Genomic DNA, 21,400 nt, shown 5'->3' on the forward strand with positions numbered 1-21,400 from the left:
CCACCACGGGCCACCATCCTGTTCCACCTCTCTGCTTCTTGGTCATTTGCCACAATGTGACTGACTGGTCACCATGCTGCCTCATTCTCCTGCTAACTTAGTCTGAGCCAATCATGAAGCTATACCTTCCCTGTCAGTACACACTGGAAGTCCCTCAACCTGGACCAAAATAACTCTTTAGTCCCTGAAGTTGTTCCACTGGGAATTTTGTCACGGTGACAGAGAACATAAGTCTCACACGCACACTGTGACTGACTGCTCACACATATACCGGAATCACCACACAGAGGGCTGGGTGTGCGCACAAGCACACCGACGGAGAAAGGATCGGAGAGGAGAAGAGAGGAGTTCTTCATCAAATTGTTGCAGAGCCATTCGCCTGGAGGCATGGTCTTACTGTAGGTCCCAGGAGAAGACTTACGTTTTTAGAGGCATCGTCCTCTGAATCGGACGCTGAGGCTCGGGCTGTCTTGGACCCTCTCATAAAGAAGGACTTTCTTGTCTTACTGCCAAAAAACTTCCTCTTCTTTGGGGAAAAGGACGAAGCTTGGAGGGAATTAAGGGAAGTTCTGTCAATTCCCATGGCAACCAGAGCCTTTGAGAGAGAGCAGAAGCAATTAGTGAACAGATTATAGCTCCCTGTGAAAACGCAGATGACCTCAACCTCAGGGAGCTACTCTGCTGTCTCTGTCACACTGGACCCTTTAGGTGGCCCCCTGCCTCATTTGAATGCATAGCTGAGCTGTCATTTATCTGGTGTGTGGCTCAGGGTTTTTTTGGTTTTAACACAGGCCTTGCTATTGTCCCAGGCAGGGTTAGCTCTCTCATGTTTCCCCATGACTGATCCTTAGCACAACGCCTCGAATGTGCTAGGGACTCAGCGTGTATTTATACCTGGGGATGCTGAGGACTTGCCATGGGATTCCATGGGACAAATCTGAGGCATGCAGAAGACAGCAGAGTGTAGAACTACTGTTAACTACCGAGAAAAGCTTAGGACCGGAGGAGAGAATGTGATGGCAGGGAAATTTCCTGGGATGGCGTGTAGCTAGGCTGGGATTCTGGGAAGGAAGGAACACCTCCTCCTCTGGTGATAGAGCCCCAGCCCTCCCGAGTAGAGGAGAATGCCTTCGGCTTTGCATAATAAGGTTCGCCACAGAGCCTATGTGTGCACATAAATAAGTTACAGTCTATAGCCAGTAATTTGGTACGCGTTCTTAGATGGTACCAGTTCCCAGAATTCAATAAGCACTGAGACCACACTCTCCAGAACCCTGCGTCCAGACCCATTTGAGAACAGCAGCAACACAGCCGGCCTGCATAGGGCTCAAATCCTCAGTAAAACACAGGACACTAAAGGGCTGAGACCCAGCACCAAAGAGGCCACCTTCAGCCTCCCTCACAGTGTCTCTGGGTTCCCGCTGGCCCCTGGGGCAGCCCCTACTGTCTAAGCCCTACCTCCTTTTCCTCCCTCAACAGCTGCTGGGCTTCCTGAAACATCTTCTCCTTGGCCTCTGTCTCGGCAGCGACATTTCTGTTCTGTTCCTCGTAAGCCATGGTGACGACAGCCAGGGTTAAGTTAAGCAGGTAGAAAGAGCCCAGGAAGATGACGACCACGAAGAAGAAGACAAAGTAGATCCCGGAGGTGCGAAGGATCTGCAAGGGGCAGAACACGGCATATAATATCTGCCGTACCCTCCCCAGTCCAACAGGATGACATGATTGCACGTGCTCGGGTCCCCAGCAGAAGTGTCTAACCACAGCCCAGGGCAACTACGAATGAGCTGAACACAAAATCGTAAACTTACTTACAATATGAGATAAGTTGGAATATTTTATAACTCAATCACATGGTTCTTTTTTTAAGATGTATTTATCTTTATATGTATGACTGCGACAGTGTTTGCTCTGTGTGTGTGTGTGTGTGTGTGTGTGTGTGTGTGTGTGTGTGTAGCCAGAAAAAAGGTGTCAGGTCCCCTAGGGCTGGAGTGACAGGCAGTCATGAGCTGTATGATGCCAGGCTGCTAGAAACCCAAGAGGATCAAGTGCTCTTAACAGCCGAGCCATCTCTCCAGCCCCGAATGCACGGTTAAGAGTGAGCTTTGTGAATGACCGAGTATTAGTGCACCGTCTTGCAAAAGAAATACACGTGTGATCTCAAAACCTGCAAGCGCAAGTGAATACCCCATCCCCCACCCCCTTGTGGCCCACGGTACTTCCTCTTGATCCATTGTGATCCAAAGAAGCCAAAAGGCAAGACAGCCACCGAGTCCAGCCTCCCAATGACACAGCAACTCCTAAGGTGCTGTCTTGCAGTGGAACTGCGGTACATTCACAGAGAGGCCAATCTCCCTGAGCTGACGGTCCATCACTCTCTCAGTTATGTTTGTGAGTTTTCAAAATAGAAAAGGCGAGAGAGAGAGAGAGAGAGAGAGAGAGAGAGAGAGAGAGAGAGAGAGAGAGAGAGAAAGAGAGAGAGAGCACGAGCACTAAGGCTGAAAGCACAAGCAGTGGGTAATGCATGAAGAAAGAGTTTGTGCTCTTATTTCCAGCATGGTGCTTCATTGTCTTAGAGTTTCTAACACAATCTCTGAAGCAGGATTCAATCGTACATCCAACTCAGATAAGCAAGAGATGACAAAGGAGGAGCGGGAGGAAAGGTTTTAAATAAATGATAAACGGGTTGTTTAGACAGAGGGAAGTCAGAACGGATCGGGGGAGTTAGAGAGAATATAAATAGGAACCTGTCGATAAAGCTTCTCCCAGGAGTCTTGAGTCATAACCCGGAACATGGCGAGAAAAGACCAGCCAAAGCTGTCAAAGTTTGTATAATTATAATCTGGGTTAAATGTGGTTTTATTGCACGTGGAACCATCGGGGCAGGATCTAGATATTGGAGACAAAGGAATCAAGAAAAGATTAGATTCACTACCCCCACCCCCAGCCCAACTTCCTCAAGAAAACATAGAGAATGGCCGCCTCCCCACACCGGCCTCTGCCTGCTCGGTTTCCCTGACATTCCCTCAAGGACTCTCACTGACCCTCCTAAGGGATCAATGATGAAATCATATTAGCCAGGTGTTCATTGAAAGATTAAATGCAGGTCCAAGTCACTATAGCAATATAAAGACCCACATCCCAGGAGCTGTAGGAGCCAGCACAGACCTGTCAACATCCCATCATGGAAACAGGAGTCCCTCAAGAGGTCCCACCGTCTCCATGAGCAAAGACTGACAGTTAGTGGTCGCCAAGGAAAGAACCCTAGTAGCCACGCTTGCAAATGATTTGCTGTTGTCTGGTGTGTGTGTGGGGGGGAGGGGTGTTTGGTTTTTTTTAAGACAGTGTTTCTCTGCATAGCCCTGGCTGTCCTGGAACTTGGTCTATAGACCAGGCTGGCCTTGAACTCAGAGATCCACCTACCTCTGCCTCCCAAGTGCTAAAATCCACTGCCTTTCATGTGGCATCACAGCGCAGCTAAAAAGTAATTTTCATTTAAATAACACAAATCTAAGCTTGTGTAAGCCAGGCATGGATGTACATGCCTATAGTCCCAGCTATTTGGGAGGCTGAGGCAGGAGGATCCTAAGTTTGAGGGGAATATAATGAGTGATGTAATGTAATATGTAATGAGACTTTGACTTTAAAAGCAAAAGTTAGGAGCCTAAGGTGGAGTTACCATCACTGGCTGCTCTTCCAGAGACCCAAGCTTCCATTCCCAGCACCTACATGGTGGTACACAGCCACCTGTAACTCCAGGCCCAGAGGACCTGGCACCCTCTTCTGGCATCTACAGGTACTGCATGCACATGGTACTCAGACATATGAGCAAAACACCCACACACATGAAATGAATAAAATTAAAAAATAATAATTGAAAACTAAGGAAACTAATAAACCTGCTTAGACACAGGAACTCCAATCGCTGTACTAGTCAACACATGAAGACTATGTGCTCATATCCCAAAAACTTGCGGTATAGTTGACCTGGAGGGACACAGTCTAGACCTCTTACCTTCTGCCGAGCCAGTTGCCACACATTATGAAGTCCTCGCTATCATTTTCTTTTACAAAGCAATCCTCTAAGAGAAGAAAGCCACAGATTTGGATTTAAAAAGAAAAAGGCTAATATGAAAAAGAATAGCAAATATGTCAAACTACTCTTCAAGCCGCTGGATTTTAATTCTCTGAAGTGATCAACATGAGCATCCATCAAGGAATGGAGCCTCAGAGAGAGAAGAGGAAAGAAGGATGGAGAGATGGGAGAATGGACCATCACTACCGTCACCTCACCCTTCTGCCCCCCGCCCCAGATGGACCAGAGGCTGCCAGCCCTGGGCAAAGCTGGACAAGACTCAGCTATGACTGGTGTGAGCAGACTACAGCAACATGAGGTTCAGGACTCATTAAAGGGGGGTAAGTTGGATCTCAGGGCAGAGGAAGCAAGGCACAGAGCATTGCAAAATAAATAAATAAACACTTGAGAGGAGGGAAGGGTCTTAGAAATTTCTGGTTCCCTCTGGCCAAATCCAGGTATTCTGAACTCACTCTGAGAACCATGGCAGTGAGCTGAGATCTGAAAGGCAGAGAAGGCAGCAGCTGTTGCTCTGTGAACTTGGCTTTGAGACATTCCTTTTCCAGAGAAACTCCAAGAATGAGGTAATTCTCTACACTGTGTGTGTGTGTGTGTGTGTGTGTGTGTGTGTGTGTGTGTGTGTGTGTCAGGGTGGACAGTCTGGCCTTGCTCCTAAGGACCGAGTAATCAGACCATAGGAGCTGGGAATCAAGCATGCACAAAAACAAAGGGTAAACAAAGGGTAAACAGCAGGAACTTACTGTTGGAAAAAGCGTTAGGGCCACAGTCGTCCTTAATACATTTCTGGCTCAGAATTCCCATGAAGAGCTGCTGACCAACCAGGGCAAAGATGCTGAGGCAAAAGAGAGTGAGGACCATCACGTCCACTAGCTTCTTCACGGAGCGCAGCAGGGCACCCACGATGACCTTCAGACCTGAGGACATGAGATGTTTGGGGAGAAACATCCCTCAGCCCCTGACCAGACATGGGCAAGGGCCAAGGAGAGCTTAACAAAGGCCTGGGAGGCTGTCGGCTACAGGCTGGGCATTGAGAAGTGACCTTCTAACGATTCCAAAGCCCTGAGTGCCTAGCTTAGATGCCATTACCAAAGCACTGAACCCTAAATTCTTCAACCCTGCCCTTTGCCTGCCTCGGGGCTGCCTTGAGGAGCCAGTGAGAAAACTTGGAGGGGGGCGTGTCAGACAGATGCAGGAGTCTCTCTTGGCTTCGAAGGCACCTCCACAGCTGGGGGTCTCAGGAAGCCCCCCTAGAGAATGACACAGATTTGGAGGTAACATTTAGTAATTACTGACAACTGCCAAGGTATAAGAAGGGTCAGGAGGTATAGTTGTACTGTGGAACAGAGGTGCATGCTAGGGCAGGGAGGATGACTACATCTAAATAGTGGAAATGTCCCCAAGGAGTGGCTTAGACTGACAGTGATGTTAAGGCATTTTCCTCTCTATTCACCAACTCACTGGAGAAATATTAGTGAGCCCGTGCTACATCCACGGCAAAGATACCAAAGATACAAATGAGATTATCTTGAGGTGCACTAGCAAATGTTTTAGACTGAGTCTTCGAGCAAAGGGTAGGAAAAGCCCTGATTTGTAGCATTTAGAGGTTCCCTTCCTCGATGAACTGTCTGGTATGGAGCCTAAATCCCCCATCCCTTCAAGTTATACACACAATGCCACTAAACAGCCTCAGATTCCCACAGAAGCACTGAAAACCCCAAACAGCTAAAGCAATGGGTCCTGCACGGAGGAGCAATGATGTCAGAATCACCATACTTGATTTCAAAATACACGACAGGGCCATAGTAATGAGGCAACCAAAGGACAAGTGGTCGCCAACAAGAGAGAATGCAGGACCGGAAAATAACGCCACCCAGGTCCAGCCACCTCATTTTGACAATGTGTCAGAGACAAACATCAGATAAGGAATATTTATCTCTGCAACAGACAATGCTGGGGAAACTGAAAGTCCACACACAGAATGTCAAACATAAATCTGAACAAAAATCTATTCAAGATGGATTAGAGACCTCCCTGTAAGACTCAAATCTCTAAATCAGAAAAAAAGCAGGGGAAAGCAATTCCCGGTGCAGGTGTAGGTGGGGAAAAGATGCCGAAGGCTCGGGAGACAGGTCTAGGAACAAGAGCAATGCACAGGAGCAAGGCAGGGGGGGAGGCAGCAGACAGAACAGGACAGACCGTTGTCAGTGCACAGCCGATAGGGGAATGGGTCAGAGAAGCTAAGAAGAACTCAGAAAGCTAAGCACTAATAAAATCATCTATGACTAAGTAGACAAATGAATTCAATAAAAACAAATATTTAATTGCTTATTTTTTTCACTCATTTATTGTTTATTTGAGATGGTGTTTCCCTGTATAGAAACCACTGTCCTAAAATAAGAAACATATTTAAATTAAGTTCAATGTATTTAATTTTTCACATCATACTTTAAAAATGATACTGTCATAGAGTGATTTGATACTCTTAAACAGAAGAAGAAATGGGAAATTTTGAGGTTATCAAGCCCTTTTTCTCAAATCAAACTTTTTTTTTAAAATCACTTTTCCTTCCATGTGAGAAGTGCATTCAGGGACTGGCCATGAATTCTGGTTGTGCTAATGGTCCAGGGAATAAAAAAAAATCCCAGTGCCTCAAATGCCACCTCAGAGGAGTAACATGCTTTTGGATGGGACTGGCTCCTGTTATTTCAAAAAGAACAATAAATGGCCGGTCTGTGTATGAGAAAAATGCTCAGAACCCTTAGCTGTAAGGGAAAAGCAAGTTGAAAGTTCACTGAAAGAAAAACACCTTTTTGAGGGGACATGAGTGTGTCAGTGCATGGAGGTTTGATTCTGGACACCCCTGTAGGAGTGTTGGCTTGGGAGGGAGAGAGGAAAGAAGAGAGGGAGGGGAGGAGGGAGGGGATTGGAGGGGAAGAATGGTGTGAGGGAGGGGAGGAAGGGGAGGGAGGACGGGAGAGAAGGAGGGAAAGAGAGAGGGAGGGAAAGAGGGAGGGGAGGGAGGGAGGGAGAGAAGCAATGGAAAGGGAGTCGGAAGGGAAGAGAGGTTGAAAATTGAGGGAAAGAAGGAGAGATGAGAAGAGTCAAGAGAGGGCTAATAAGAACACGTGTGGAGGGAGAAGGGATCCCTGTATATTATTAGTGGGGATCAATATGGAGGATACTCAAAACTAAACAAAGAACCACCATACAATCTTGCTACACCATTCCTAGGTGTGTGTGTATATATATACCTGAGGCCAACACACAGTAGAGATATCTGACACCTATATGGTGGTGTCATCCACAGTAGCAAAACTAGGTAGCTGGCTGTGAACTGCCCAGCTGGGATACTTGGAACCAAACCCAGTTCCTCTGGGAAAGCAGTTAGAGCTCTTACCTGTGGGGCCATCTCTGCAGCAGCAGCACCACCACCACCACCGCCACCACCACAGCCACCACCACCACCACCGCCGCCGCCATCACCACCACCACCACTACCACCACCACCACCACCACCACCTCCACCACCACCACCACCACCACCACCACCACCACCACCACCACAGCCACCACCTCCACCTCCACCACCACCATCACCACCACCACCACCACCACCACCACCACCTCCACCACCACCACCACCACCACCACCACCACCACCACAGCCACCACCTCCACCTCCACCACCACCACCACCACCTCCACCACCACCACAGCCACCACCTCCACCACCACCACCACCACCACCACCACCACCACAGCCACCACCACCACCTCCACCACCACCACCACCTCCACCACCACCACCACCACCACCACAGCCACCACCTCCACCTCCACCACCACCATCACCACCACCACCACCACCACCACCACCACCACAGCCACCACCTCCACCACCACCACCACCACCACAGCCACCACCTCCACCTCCACCACCACCACCACCACCACCACCACAGCCACCACCTCCACCTCCACCTCCACCACCACCATCACCACCACCACCACCACCACCACCACCACCACCACCACCACCACCACCACCACCCCAGCTCAGAAATGTTCTAATGCCAACGAGCATTTTAGTTAAGAGCCAGTGGCTTACCTGAGATTACAGAAATGGCTTTCAGAGCTCTCAACACTCGGAAGGTACGTAGAGTGGAAAGATTATTGACTTTGTTACCGAGAAAACAAGGCGCTATCCTGGAAGACAAAACACAGGGAGAGCCCAGGGCGGCTCAGTGTGGTTACATCACACATCTCCACGGAGGACAGAGACTGGCAGCAGGTGGCTTCTTGAGTTGCTACACACCTTACTTTTTTTTGAGACAGGGTCTCTCACTGAACTCAGAGCTTTCCGGTTGGGCTGAGCTAGCTTGTGGGCAAGCAGGGGATCTTTCTGTCTCTGCCTCACTAGAGCTGGCATTATAAGCACAAGGCACCACAAACAGCTGCTTTTATGTGGGTGGTGGGCTCAGTCCCAGGAACCTTATATGTGCACAGCAAGGACTTTACCAACCGAGCCTGGAGCCTATGCCCTTAATCTCTAAATCAGGGCATCTTCAATAGCCAGGAGCATGCAAGCAGTGATCTTCAAATGTAAAACTCTGAGATGAATAGCGCCTCTAGCGCCATCTGTGACCGAAATGAGTAAAACCCAAGCCAAGCACTAACCACAATGTCTGGCACAAATACCTTCAACAGATGTACCACGGTCGCACTGGCTTGATTTATTTTATTTATTCCATCACTCAGGTGTGGAAACTGTTTGTTTCCGTACGGAATAGTCTCAATACTCAGCCTGAGTCATCTATAACTAATTCAAAATGGATCTCGGAGGCTGGGGATGTGGCTCAGCGAGTAACGGTGCACGCCATCCGAGCCTGACAACCTGAGTCCGATGCCCAGAACCCACATAAAAAGCCAGACGCAGTGGCACACATCTGTAATCCCGGCAGTCCTATGGTCCTACAGGAAGCAGAGACAGGAGGATCACCCGGAAGCTCACAGACCAGCTAGCCTGGAATATGTGGTACAATAGAAGCAAAAGATGCCCCATCTCAACAAGACAGAAGGCGAGAACAGACTCCCGGAAGCTGTCCTCCGACCTCCGCGCACATTCATAGGAAGAAAAGTTGGGTGGGGTGGGAGGTCTGGGGAGGTGGCTCTTGGTTAAAGTACTTTGCCTGAAAGCACACGGTACAAAGTTTGGATCCCCAGAACTCACATAAGTGTTGGGTGGGAGTTCCTTATGGCCTCCCACCTGTAATTCCAGCCTCAGAAAGCAGAGGCAAAGGATCCCCAGAGCAAGCTGGTCACTCAGAGTAGCCATATCAGTGAGCTCTGGGTTTGATTGAGAGGCCTGCCTGATTAATAAAATGGAAGAGCAGGTGGACGTTCTGGGATTGCTCCCACCTTACCAATACAGACTCTGCCACCACCCCCCAACCACACACACACACACACACACACACACACACACACACACACACACACACATTGGGCTTTAACACAAAGGCCTCAAGTGGGAAATCACCACCACAATTCACTCAACATTAAACTTAGAAGCCTAAACTTTAGAAACAAAACACAAAAACCTGAAACGAAACTTTTTGTGATCTCATTGTAGCCAGAGATACTGGCCAGAGTTCTTGGCTCTCCCCACGTGCTCTGACACATACCTATCCTGGTGACCCACCAACCATACTGTGACTAGCATTAATCCTCTCTTTACCCCTGAATTGTGAGCCTCATGAGGCTTTTCTGTTGCTCTGCGTTTTGTTTTTACAACCTCGTGCTTACAGAGCCTGGCATGTCAGAGCCACAGCTGGTCGCGGAATGGGTGAGAACGCAACGCAAGGGAGGGTGGGGGCCTGGAGGTTCCGCCAGTGGCTTCCTCTGGATCAACCATTTCTACTCTCAGAGATCCACACAACTTCAGGCCACACTGTTGTTCTTGTAGATCCACACGGAGCCCCAAAAGACGCAAAGCGAGTCTCCCCCACCCCCGCCAAGTGCCTCTCACAAAAATCTTTTAACAGTCTTACGCTGTTCCGATGACAATGAAGTCCAGCCAGTTCCAAGGATCTCGGAGGTAGGAAAACTCATCCACAATGAAGCCTCTTGCCAATATTTTAATCACAGCTTCTAAAACATAAATCCCAATGAAGACGTATCTACAAAGCAAACCATTCATAAAAAAGAATGGGTATGATAAATGACTGGGAAAGAAAGGAGCTACCAAGGGATGGGCCTCGGAGGTGGGTGTTGGCATAGCATGCATGAGGCCCTGAGTTCAAGCCCAGTGCCACATAAACCAAGCTTCGTGGTGCATGCCTGTAGTCTTAGTGCTAGGGAGATGGAATCGAAATAGGAGGGTCAGAGGGGCTGGAGAGACGGCAAAGTGGCTAAGGAAACTGCTTGTTCTTCCAGAAGACCAGAGTTCAGTTCCCAGAAGCCACATGGAGTCTGACAGCTGTCTATAACACTAATTAAAAATAAAATAAATAAATACTCTAAGTGTAGAAAAATAAGAGTTAAATGTAAAAGACAGAAAGTGATGTACCACACCAATTCCCAGTGTAAAGAAATATTTTTTAAAAGTTTTTTCACATAATCTCATTATGTAAGCAAGACTGGCCTTGAACTCATAATCTTTCTGCATCTGCTGTTAAAGTTCTGGGACAATAAGTGCTGTCATGACCCATATAAAATATTATTTTTAAAGATTTACTTTTATTTATGTATATATGTGTACGTGTATGTGTGGACATGTGCACATGCACGCAGGTTACTCAGAGGCCAGAAGAGGGCGCCAGATCCCCAAAAGCTGGAGCTATATGCAGTTGCGATCTAACTGAGGTGGGTGCTGTGACCTAAGCCAGGCTCTTCTTCAGAAGCATCAAACAATCTGTCCGTTCAGCCTTGTCTCCAGCCACCATGAAATATATGTATTTTTAAAACAATTTTTTTAGACCAAGTCTCACTAAGTAGTCCAGGCTTCCTTCAAACTTCTGAACATCCTGCTCCACCCTCTGACTGCCAGGATTGCAAACTTCTGCCGCTGTGCCTGGCTAAGAAGGGAAACATTTTGAATGTAAAATGTGATTTGATTGGTTCCTATGCTTATGGTGACAGAATAAGCAGACACAGACCTCTCAGAAAGTATTTGGTATATGAACATGTACTTAAAATATAAAATGTAAACATGTTAACTATATAAGCAAAACAGAAAATAAGAATATGTACTTAAAAGCATTATGATATATATTTGATCCAGGAAAGCCATTTCCAATCATCTATCCTGAGAAAAATAATAATCTAAAAGTAGCTTTATACAAAAAGATGGCAATGAGGAAACTAAGGGTAAAGTACTAGAGGCTTTGAGTAATTACAGTTTACCAAGTAAACTATCATATATTGATCAAAATAGATTCTCATAGAGCAAATGTGGACACAAAGAAAACCATTTAAAATCCAGACACAAAAATGTATGTGTCGCCCGGCATGGTGGCGCACACCTTTAATCCCAGCACTCCGGAGGCAGAGGCAGGCAGATTTCTGAGTTCGAGGACAGCCTGGTCTACAAAGTGAGTTCCAGGACAGCCAGGGCTACACAGAGAAACCCTATCTCGGAAAAAAAAAAAAAAAGTATGTGTCCAGAGGGAAGGCATAGGATCTATATAATTCAGGTATGAAATTACCAAAGAATAAATAATGACAAGTTCCTGTGTGCTGTTTGCTACAAGTATTTTTAATTCTTCTAAAGACATTTTATTTTTATATACAAAATTAAATTGGCTCTGCCAGCATTTATGTTGGGGGGTGAGATCCACCCCTACTCTCCACTCAACTCCAATTTAAGACAGTCATTCTTTAATACTTTTGGGGCTCGAGGGGTGGTATTTTGGGGTATGGGGGTTTTTGGTTTTGTTTTTGGAGAGGGGTTTTACTATAGCCCAGGCTGACCTTAAGTTCGATATCTATCTGAGGACGCCCTTGAGCCTTCTGACCCTCCAGACTTACCTCAAAGTACTGAGACCACAGCGTGCACCTCTGTGCTACATTTCTGTAGTGCTGGGAATGGAACCAAGGGTTTCAAGCAAGCATCCTACCAAGGGACCCACATCCAGAGCCCCTTAGCTAGCTTTGTAAAAAGGAAGAGTTCAGGGTTTGCAGATGCAGGGACAATACTCACTCGGGAATGTTACTGCTAGGACGACTGTCCACAGAAGAATTATTAGCCATGAACATACAGTTGATGATCACTGTGCAGATAATGAACATGCTGAAGACTGTGGCCAGGGCGGATTAAGGCACAGACACTGCAGGAGTGACACACTACCACTGTGGTGGGGATCTCTCTCTGAGCTGCTTCCGTGCTGCATGTATCTCTTCCCTGTGAGAGCCAGCTCTGGACAAGTCAGTGCTGTCCCCACCTCCAGAGAGGGTTCCCTACCAGACAGCAGCCTCCTCCTAGGGAGAGCTACTGACCCTTCCGCAGAACTTGTTGATATAGATTTAACTGGCCCTAGGTTGGGGATGTTACAGCTCAGTTGGAAGAGTGTTTACCCAGCATGCACAAAGCCCTGGCCTCAGACCCCAGCACTGCATGAGCAAGGCATGGCAGCTCACACATGCGATCCCAGCACCAAGGAGCTGAGCGCGGTAAGTATCCATAGTTCTACATCATCCCCAGGTCACAGAGAGTCTGAGCTAGCCTGGGCTACATGAGACCCAGGCGCCATGTGATCTAGGAACTCCCCGCAGAGTCAGGCTCAGGCTGACTTAGTTGAAACTGCAGCCGTATCTGGTTCATCCTCATCCCATCCCCCCGACCCAGGCAGTGGGAGAGGGCAAAGCCCAGATCATGCTGCATGCCAAGCAGGCGTGCACCCCTGGGCACCACTGCTGGGCCCTTCCTCTTTGCCTTTCCTCCTTCTCCAGAGAGTTCTTCTCTACTCTACCACTTAAATAAGAGTCCCTACCACAGACACTGTTTCCAGGAACTATGTGTAAGGACCCACACTGGCCTTCCCCCTAAAAAGGCCTAGCCTCTTCTGTGCTCACTTAGACTCAAATGCCTCTGGGCATGTCTCCTGAAGCTGAGGCTCCTGGGGCTACAGCTGCTCAGACACTCACAGTCCCACACAGTGCCAGACACAACACCCCAGGAGGGCTCCGGGAACAAAGACTATTTGCTTCCACTAAACTGGAACTGGTTGGGTGCTTGCCTAGCATCTTGAAGCCCCGTGTTCAACCCCCAGCATTGCGTAAACTGTGTGTGGAGGCATGTTCCTATAATCCCAGAACTGGGGAGGTAGAGGTGGGAAAGTCAAAAGTTTGAGGTTATCTTCTGCTACATAGCGATTTCAAGGATAGCCTGAGCTATGAGACCCTGACTCAAGTTAACAGTAGTAACGGCAACAGAGCACACATGGACCCCTGGGGCTTGCACAGGTTTCCCAGGCTGGACTTAGAGAAAGGATATGAATGGACAGAGATGCGAATCATGAAGCTTCTGATGGGATTAAAAGGCCCCAGAATGAACAAGGCCCTCTTGGCGCTGAAGCGATAGATTGTTCTCTTCTTGTTCAATACCATGAATGTCTGTGAAGAAATCACAGCACAAAAATTAACACACCAGCAAAACGACATTCCTCCGAGACCTGTTAGAGAAAGTTCCAGGGAACCATGTCTGGAGCCCTGACTAATTATGGCAGTCTCTGGTGGCAGAATTATTGACCAGTTAGTTACCTTGAGACTCCTAAGGCCAACTGCTCCCATTGGCTTCAAGATCAGCACCGTGCTGTGGGCTGTTAACATTACAGTACACACTGGAGAGCCCAGCTTTGAGGCCCTAGAAAGCAGGGTATGGCGCCATATCTGGGCAAGCAAATCTTTGATGTTGAAGTTCACTGTATGTATGTGTGGAGTCAGCAGCAGAAGGAGGCTTACACAGAAACTGAGCTTGAACAGCCCCACATAGTAGGCCTCTTAAAAATACTACCATTCTCAAAGAAATTTTTGAAATTTGTCTTAAGATACAAAGAGACTATATGGTTGAGCAGCAGGTCTGAGCAGTTCTAATGAAATAACCAATCTGCTTCTAACCTTCAAACGACTACAGGGGCTGGTGAGAGGGCTCAGCACGTGAGGGTGCTCTGCCTCCGAGTCTGAAGATCTGAGTTCAATCCTGGGGACCCGTGTGATGGTAGGAGAGAATTGGCTCTAGCAAGTTGTCCTGTGACCTTCACACATGGGCTAAGACATCATATAACACACACACACACACAAATTAATTAACTGACTGATTATATAATAAATGCAGAGTGTTCCAGGGAAAAGGTCACCAGGTGTGATGCGGTGTGATGTATAATGTATAACGTTGTCTGGGAAGGCACCGCCAGAGTGTCCGTCTGTCTTAACCTCCATAGCAATATGAAATGGGCCTCGGGGTTCCTTTGGTGCTGGGACTTTATGAGCCCAAGACTTGTTAGAATGGCTCTGTGACCTTCCTTTGAGTAAAAAGACCATTGGGGGGGAGCAGAGAATGACCTTCTCTTTGAGGACAATCACCCCCAACGACAAGGGGGACAGTACAGTTCTCCTCCTGTGTACTTTGGCTCTCCTGGAGCTTCCTCTCATTGCTTTAAATATTTCAGCTAATGGTGCATTTAACAACACTTGCCAGGGCTTTAATGACTAGAAGGATAGGGACCAGCTCCTCCTACCTGCTGGCTGACACAGCTCCACCTCTTTTCTCTGTAGGAGCCTCTAAAGGATGGGGGCGGGGGAGGAGGGTGAGGAGGCTAGGTTGCCAAGAACTAGAGAACTCTTGACATTAGTTTCCAGTTGTCTGACCTCACAAACCTTGGGTTCCTCCTCTGTAGGGTAGAGTGCTCTCATCTCACTGTTAAGCCCACATACCACATGAGATCACAGGTGTGTAGGGTTCAAAACTTGCCTTCCAGGTCAAAGGACAAGCCCAGGTTAGAAAATGGTGGACCTAAAACCAGAGCTTGCCCTCCAGGAGTCTGCAGCTCACAAGCTATTGCCTGTCCTGTGGGCTTCCTACCCAGTTCCAAGGCAAAGAGAATTCTCTCAACTAACTCTCCTCTGACAACCATGCCTCTAAGAGGCTCCTTGATTTCTGGGGCATCATGAAAGAAGAAATGAGGAAGTGGGTTTTTTGTTTTGTTTTGTTTTGTTTTTTGTCTCCTTCTTCTCCACTCTGTCCCTTCCATATATATGCCCAATTTCCTCTAAATGGCCCATCCCCATTTGGTCTGGAAACTCTGGTATTACCACTTATAGACCATGCACCCAGGCAATGACTCTTTGAGAGGTCACGAGAGGTCACGGTGTCAGCAAAAGATGCTCTTAGCATCACGGTCATTATGCTAAAATTTTCCCCAGGCTCCCAGCCTTGGTTTGATGAGGTAGACTTTCCAACCTCTGCTGGATCATGGTGACACAGCAAGGTCCTCTGGGTCTTTTAAAAGAGGGAATCCTCTCGGGGCAAGGGGAGCTCACACCCCAGGCTTTCAAGGAGCCAAGTAGAGCCAGAAATCAGACTTCCTCATTCTGAAGTCATTCTAGAATTTCCAGCAAGAATTACATCTGAGAGGGCTCAGTGGTTAAGAACATTGGCTGCTATTCCAGACGACTTGGGTTCAATTGCCAGCACCTACATGACATCTCACAACCATCTATAACCCCAGGTCCAGGGTATCTTACCCCCTCTTCCAGCCTCCGTGGGCACTGCACATACATGGTAGGTGCATAGACACACACACAGACAAATCACCCGTGCACACAGATAAAAACTAATTTGGAAAAAGAAGAATTCCATATAGGGATGGTGAGATGGCTCAGTGGCAGAAAACACTTGCCAAGCCAGGCAGCCTGAGGTGGATCCCGAGGAGCATATGGCTGGAGAGATCCAACTCCGAAAACATTGTCCTCTGACCTCTACACACATGTCCATGGTATGTGCATACACACGTACACACACAAAATAAATAAATAAATAAATGTAAAGGAACGTAAAAACAGAATTAGAGGTCATAGGTAAACCATGAAGGCTTTCATATGTGGATGTGGGGGGTTGCGTAGAATCACATTCACGCACTTGACTAACTCAGATTTAGCCTTCAATGGCCGAGCACCAACTCTATATCAATGAATAGCTTGACCTTCATTAATCTCACTTAACAGCCTAGAAGGCCTACACACGGTCCAAATGTTTTGTGAGGTAATGCTCTTGCTGAAAAGGGCAGCCCTTCCCTTCCCAGTACCGTTAATTGTTGATGTCAGTTGGATTTACAACTTAAAAAGTGCTCCCATGTCTTGCCTTGGAGTGGGGAGATCAGACACTTGTCCCCACTCTAGATACAGGAATTGAGGATCTGGGTAGCCATTTGTCTGGAGTCACGCTCAAGCAGTGGCCTGACCTCCTGTCCTGACTGACCACACGCTCTTTTTGGACATGGCTGTTTCCAGTGGTGACCTTTTAACCTTTCAGAGTCAGCCTCATTTTCTTTCCCCAACACATGAATTAAAGGAAGCAGGTAAGAGCTACAGAGATGGGGTGGTAGAAAAGGAAAAGAGGTGTGCCTGTTTCCTACTGACCCCAAGACTGGATTCAGAGAACCAGTAGTGCACATGTGAACATGGGGAGTCGGGGAGGGGACTCCCCACCTGCATGAGAATGTACCTTATGGTCTTTGTAAAATGGGTCCAGATCTTCCAGGGGCTTCGCTATAAGGTCAGGGGGAACGTCGCCATAGAGCTTAGGTAACTTCCTGGAGGCCTTTAGGTCGAGCTGAGGCCGAGGCTGGGGCTCAGTTGCTGCCTTGTCTTTGGATTTCTTCTTCTCCTTTTGGATGGTGATCCGCTTCTCTATTGCAGCCAAAGAGTCGAAAGTGAAGGGGCGGAAATTCCTCTCGTCTGGGAAGATCACTGGATAGTACCTCTCCTCCATCTTCACCCTTGGCTCAGACACTGTGTGGCAGAAACACAGCTCTCAGAATGAGGATGGAACTCAGCTTGTCCTGGGGCTCACTCTCAAGGGATAGTGTCCTGGAAGTCTGCAGAAACGGATGCTGAGGTGACAGGGTTTAGGTGTCAACTGTCTGTGAGGTAGACTAGAAAGGGATACCACACTGGTGCAGCAGAACCTTGGGGCACAGACTTGGCAAGGGACAGGAGGAACAGACAGACTTTATACTCTGTATGCTTCTCATGGTGTAGAAAGGGCCCTGTGTGTATATATTGCAAGCAGGTCCTCTGGAAAACAAGTGAGCTTAGCCACTTATCTATCTCTCTAGCCCCAAGAGTTAGCATCTAGACACACAGTCACCTTCAATCAATACTGATCACCAGACTCCGAGTGTATATGAGGGCCAGACCTACTCCTGCAGCAACAGCCAAGGAAGAACAACAACAAAAAAAAAAAAACAAAAAAAAAAAACAAAAAAAAAAAAACACGAGCCTGGCACCTGCCAGAGTCCACAGCAAAGGTTGCTACAATAGTCCTTTGGAATATACATTGTTGCTGAGACCAGAGCTGTAGTTACAGACAGTGAAACACACTGTCCATGGTATATCTGTTGGACCTGTCCTAATACCATACTCTTGTGAGACCCATGGCAAAAGAAATACCCTTGGGATCTAACATAGCTTGTATTGATTCAAAATGCATTTATCAAAAGAAGTAACAAGGAGGTTGGAGAGACAGCTCAGTGGGTCAAGGTGTTTGCCACTACGGTGATAATCTAAGTTCATTGCCCTAGACCCATGTGGTGGAAGAGGAGAAGGAAACCAATAAGTTGTCTTCTAATTTCCACACCATGCTGTGGAATGAGGAGGGGTGGGGGCGGAATGTAGTAAAATTTTGTTAAAGATGTAACAAGGAAACTACTACAAAATGCCATTTGAAATAGCCCAAACCTCAAGGTGCATCTTTAAGAGAAAAACTGTTCCTAGAAAGACTCTCACATGAAAGCAGAAAATATGGGGCTGTAGAGATGGCACGGTGGTAAGGGCTCTGTTCTTCCAGAGGACCTGGGTTCAATTCCCAGCACCCACACAGTGGCTGATAGTGATTCATAAATCCAGCTCCAAGGATCCAACACCCTCTTCTGGTCTTGGGCGTTTCATGCATGTAGTGTACAGACATACATGTAGGCAAAATGCTGATACATATAAAACAGTTGTTTTCAATAAAATTAAGATGTTTGAAAGTAGAACGTATGTCCATCTCAGCACAGCAGTTGATCCCAATACTGTGATATAATGAAAATGGTGAAAGAAGGCAGCAGGCTGCTCCAGAGGTCAGAGAGTCACCAGCAATCAACCCAAGAGATCACAATGGATAACATCCCATATAAAGAATTCAAAACAATTTGTTTCTGAAAGATGAACAAATTGCAGAAAATAGTGGAACAATCAAGAAAGACAAAATAGGAGATGAATGAGAACTCGATACAAAGATGGATATTTTAAGAAGCAAAAGGAAGTCTTGGAAATGATGCTTGTTGAGCCAATAGAAATATCTGAGTAGAGAGCCCCACGTAGGGTCTAGCTCAAGCCAAAGAGGGGGTTTCGGGGCTTGAACACAGTGATGAATTAGAGAAATCAGCAATAAAGAGAAAAACTAAGAAATTATGAACAGAACATTTGAGAACTCTAGAGTGTGGAGGCAGGAGGACCAGGAGTTCAAGGTCATCCTTGGCTACATGAGTTTGAGGCCAGCCTGGGCTACATGAGATTCAGTACCAAAAATCAAAGACCAAAAGATACATATTTCTGTGCTGAAGACACGAAGAAATAGACAAAAGACACAGAACACTATTTAGGGAAATGTTAGCCAAAATATATTCCCTCCCAAGACTTGGGAACGATAAGGGCATGCAGGTTAGGAGGCATTTATACATAACCACGTAAGAGCTTCCCCATGCCATATTACAGCTATGCACAATGAAGAACTGAAGGAGAAACAACTGCCTCTCGGAAGAGGACTCCCACAACTCAGACAGAGATAGGAAGAACTGACAACTGGGACTACGTCAATGTAAAAAGTATCTGTATTGCAATGTAAACAATGAACGATGTGAGCAGATAGCCTACAGAATGGGAGAAAATCTTTCCTGGCCATTCGTCCAGCACGGGATTAGCGTGTATAAAGAAGGTGAACACCAAGGGAGCAAAGGAGACAATCAGGAAGTGAGCAAAAGACGGCAGTGGGCTCTCAAGAGTCTACGACTGATACATTGGAAGAATGGCCATCATCTTTAACCACCGAGGAAACGCCAATCGAAGATGCACTGAGATTCCATTTAAGGCTGGATATACACTTCAGTGGTGAAATGTTTGCCTAGCAAGATTGGGCCCCTAATTTAATCCCCATACAAGAGTGGCGGGGGAGGGGGAGAAGAGGGGGACCAAGAGGGAGAGGGGGAGGGGAGGGAGGGGGAGAGGGACCAAGAGGGAGAGGGGGAGGGAGGAGAACAGTCAGACTGCCTACCATTTAAAGCAAAGCAAAGCATGCTTGGACACCTGGAAAGCGAACCCCACACACTGCTGGTGGGAACGGAAATGACTTAAGTCCCTGTGAAATCAGGGCGGAGGCTCCAATGGGAATAGAGCTACTGCACAGACCAGATACAACATGCCTAACTTCACACCCTAACAACTCGAGGACAGCATCCAGCGGAGATACCTACACACCCGCAGTTACTGGGCTGTCCCTCATGGTATCCAGCTTTGGGGATATACCTCAAAGCTCAGCAGCAGATAAGAGTGGCTTTAACTGAAATGCATGCATGCTGCTCAATGACAAATAAGGATGAGAACGCGTTGCCTGCAGCAAGGCAGGCTGGCCTGGAAACAGCCATGTTCTGAGACATCCACCAGACTCAAGTTTTACATTCCTACTCTCCGGTGTAGATCTGGCCCGGCGGGGTGGGTATTAAAGATGTGAAAAGAGAATTCCTGGGGAAGAGGGACAAAATGTGGCGAAGGGTAAGAGAGGTAAGAGAGAGTCACGAACAGGGTGAAAGGGTAGTGTGCGCACATATGAAATCACCACAATGATGCCCTCAGCCCTGGCTAGTCAACACGCAGTAACAAACGATATTAAAGAATAAATAAAAGAAATATAAATGACCAAACAGGAGACATTAGAGCAGGAGGAGGAGTAACTGACAGTAAACTCCGTTCTTCCTCTCGCCGACAGAGACTTCAGCGACTTCTACATAAGCTTGGCAAGTGAAGAAATTGGGAGTTCAGTTGTCAATGACCGGAAGTAAACAGTGAACTGGTAACAGTGAGGCTGCTCTCAGGGGTAAAAGTGACTCTGACATTATTTGGTGAGGAGGGGAGAGGTCTGTGTCCTAGGCAGTGGGAGTCCCAGCATGGAGGCATTGGTGTCTGCACGCAGACAGACCCTGGGCTCTAATTTAAAGTCTCTCAGAGTCACATGACCCACCGTGCTGGCCACCTCGGGTGCAGCACCAGCCCGACCTTCATCCTCTCACACTGCTCCGTGCCCTGAGGTGACCCCCATCTATCTCATGGTTGGGATCCCTTGGACTCGGGTTGTGTCTAGACAGTGAGCGTGCTCACAAATAACCCTGAGAGAATTGGAGAGGGGTCAGCAGGACCCTCCTACCTCACTTTCTGGTCCTGGCCATCAGCTGTACTGGCAGGTTGCCATCTGCATGTGTCTCTCTCCTGTCCCGCCTGCCTTCACTTACCTCTTCTTATATGGGGTGTTATAGCCCCCACCCTCACCAGACGAACTACGGCACTGCTCATTTCTGTCGCTGAGATCTGGCTGCACCTTCTTACAAGGTCCCTTTAATAAAACAATCTCAAAATGCCCAATCTGGAAGAGCCATCTGTTTCCTGCTGCAGCCAGTAAAGCCATTCATTCAATAACACTAAGAAAACACAAACAGGAAATGATCAACCACAAACCACAGACGCCGAACACATGCAGGGTTAATGTGTTGGCATATCTCTCCTCAGTCCCCTTCTCATGATTATGTTTTACATGGCTGTCATTGTCACTTGCACGCGATCATACGTGGTCATCTGCTCTCTGAACCCTGCATTACAAACACTTTAATGAATTAAGCTACCGTCTAACAGTGTTTAAAACGGTGGGTGTGTAACCTGCAGCATCTCATATTGGCCTGGGAACAGTCTCATGAGCTAAATGTCCTTCTGTGCTCTGAGAGGAGAGCTCCCAACCAGTGGATTGCTTTCATTTTCTCTCTAGGCAGCTGTCTGGTCAGA

At 47.5% G+C, this 21,400-nt stretch overlaps 1 protein-coding gene across 2 annotated transcripts in view; it reads right to left on the minus strand.

The window, feature by feature from the left end:
• Positions 1-21,400, minus strand: part of Scn11a (sodium channel, voltage-gated, type XI, alpha) — a 71,694-nt gene that overhangs the window by 49,152 nt on the left and 1,142 nt on the right. For both annotated transcript variants that reach the window (NM_011887.3, XM_017313362.2), the window contains exons 2-11: positions 16,815-17,101; positions 13,587-13,705; positions 12,294-12,392; positions 10,144-10,272; positions 8,202-8,299; positions 4,834-5,007; positions 4,013-4,079; positions 2,745-2,886; positions 1,459-1,656; positions 422-595 (exon numbers count right to left, since the gene is read on the minus strand). In NM_011887.3, coding sequence (NP_036017.3) covers positions 422-595; positions 1,459-1,656; positions 2,745-2,886; positions 4,013-4,079; positions 4,834-5,007; positions 8,202-8,299; positions 10,144-10,272; positions 12,294-12,392; positions 13,587-13,705; positions 16,815-17,081 — 1,467 coding nt within the window. In that variant the 5' untranslated portion in view covers positions 17,082-17,101. The remainder of the gene's footprint in view (positions 1-421; positions 596-1,458; positions 1,657-2,744; positions 2,887-4,012; positions 4,080-4,833; positions 5,008-8,201; positions 8,300-10,143; positions 10,273-12,293; positions 12,393-13,586; positions 13,706-16,814; positions 17,102-21,400) is intronic.

This window comes from Mus musculus, chromosome 9 (assembly GCF_000001635.26).
Source record: "Mus musculus strain C57BL/6J chromosome 9, GRCm38.p6 C57BL/6J".
NCBI lineage: Eukaryota > Metazoa > Chordata > Mammalia > Rodentia > Muridae > Mus > Mus musculus.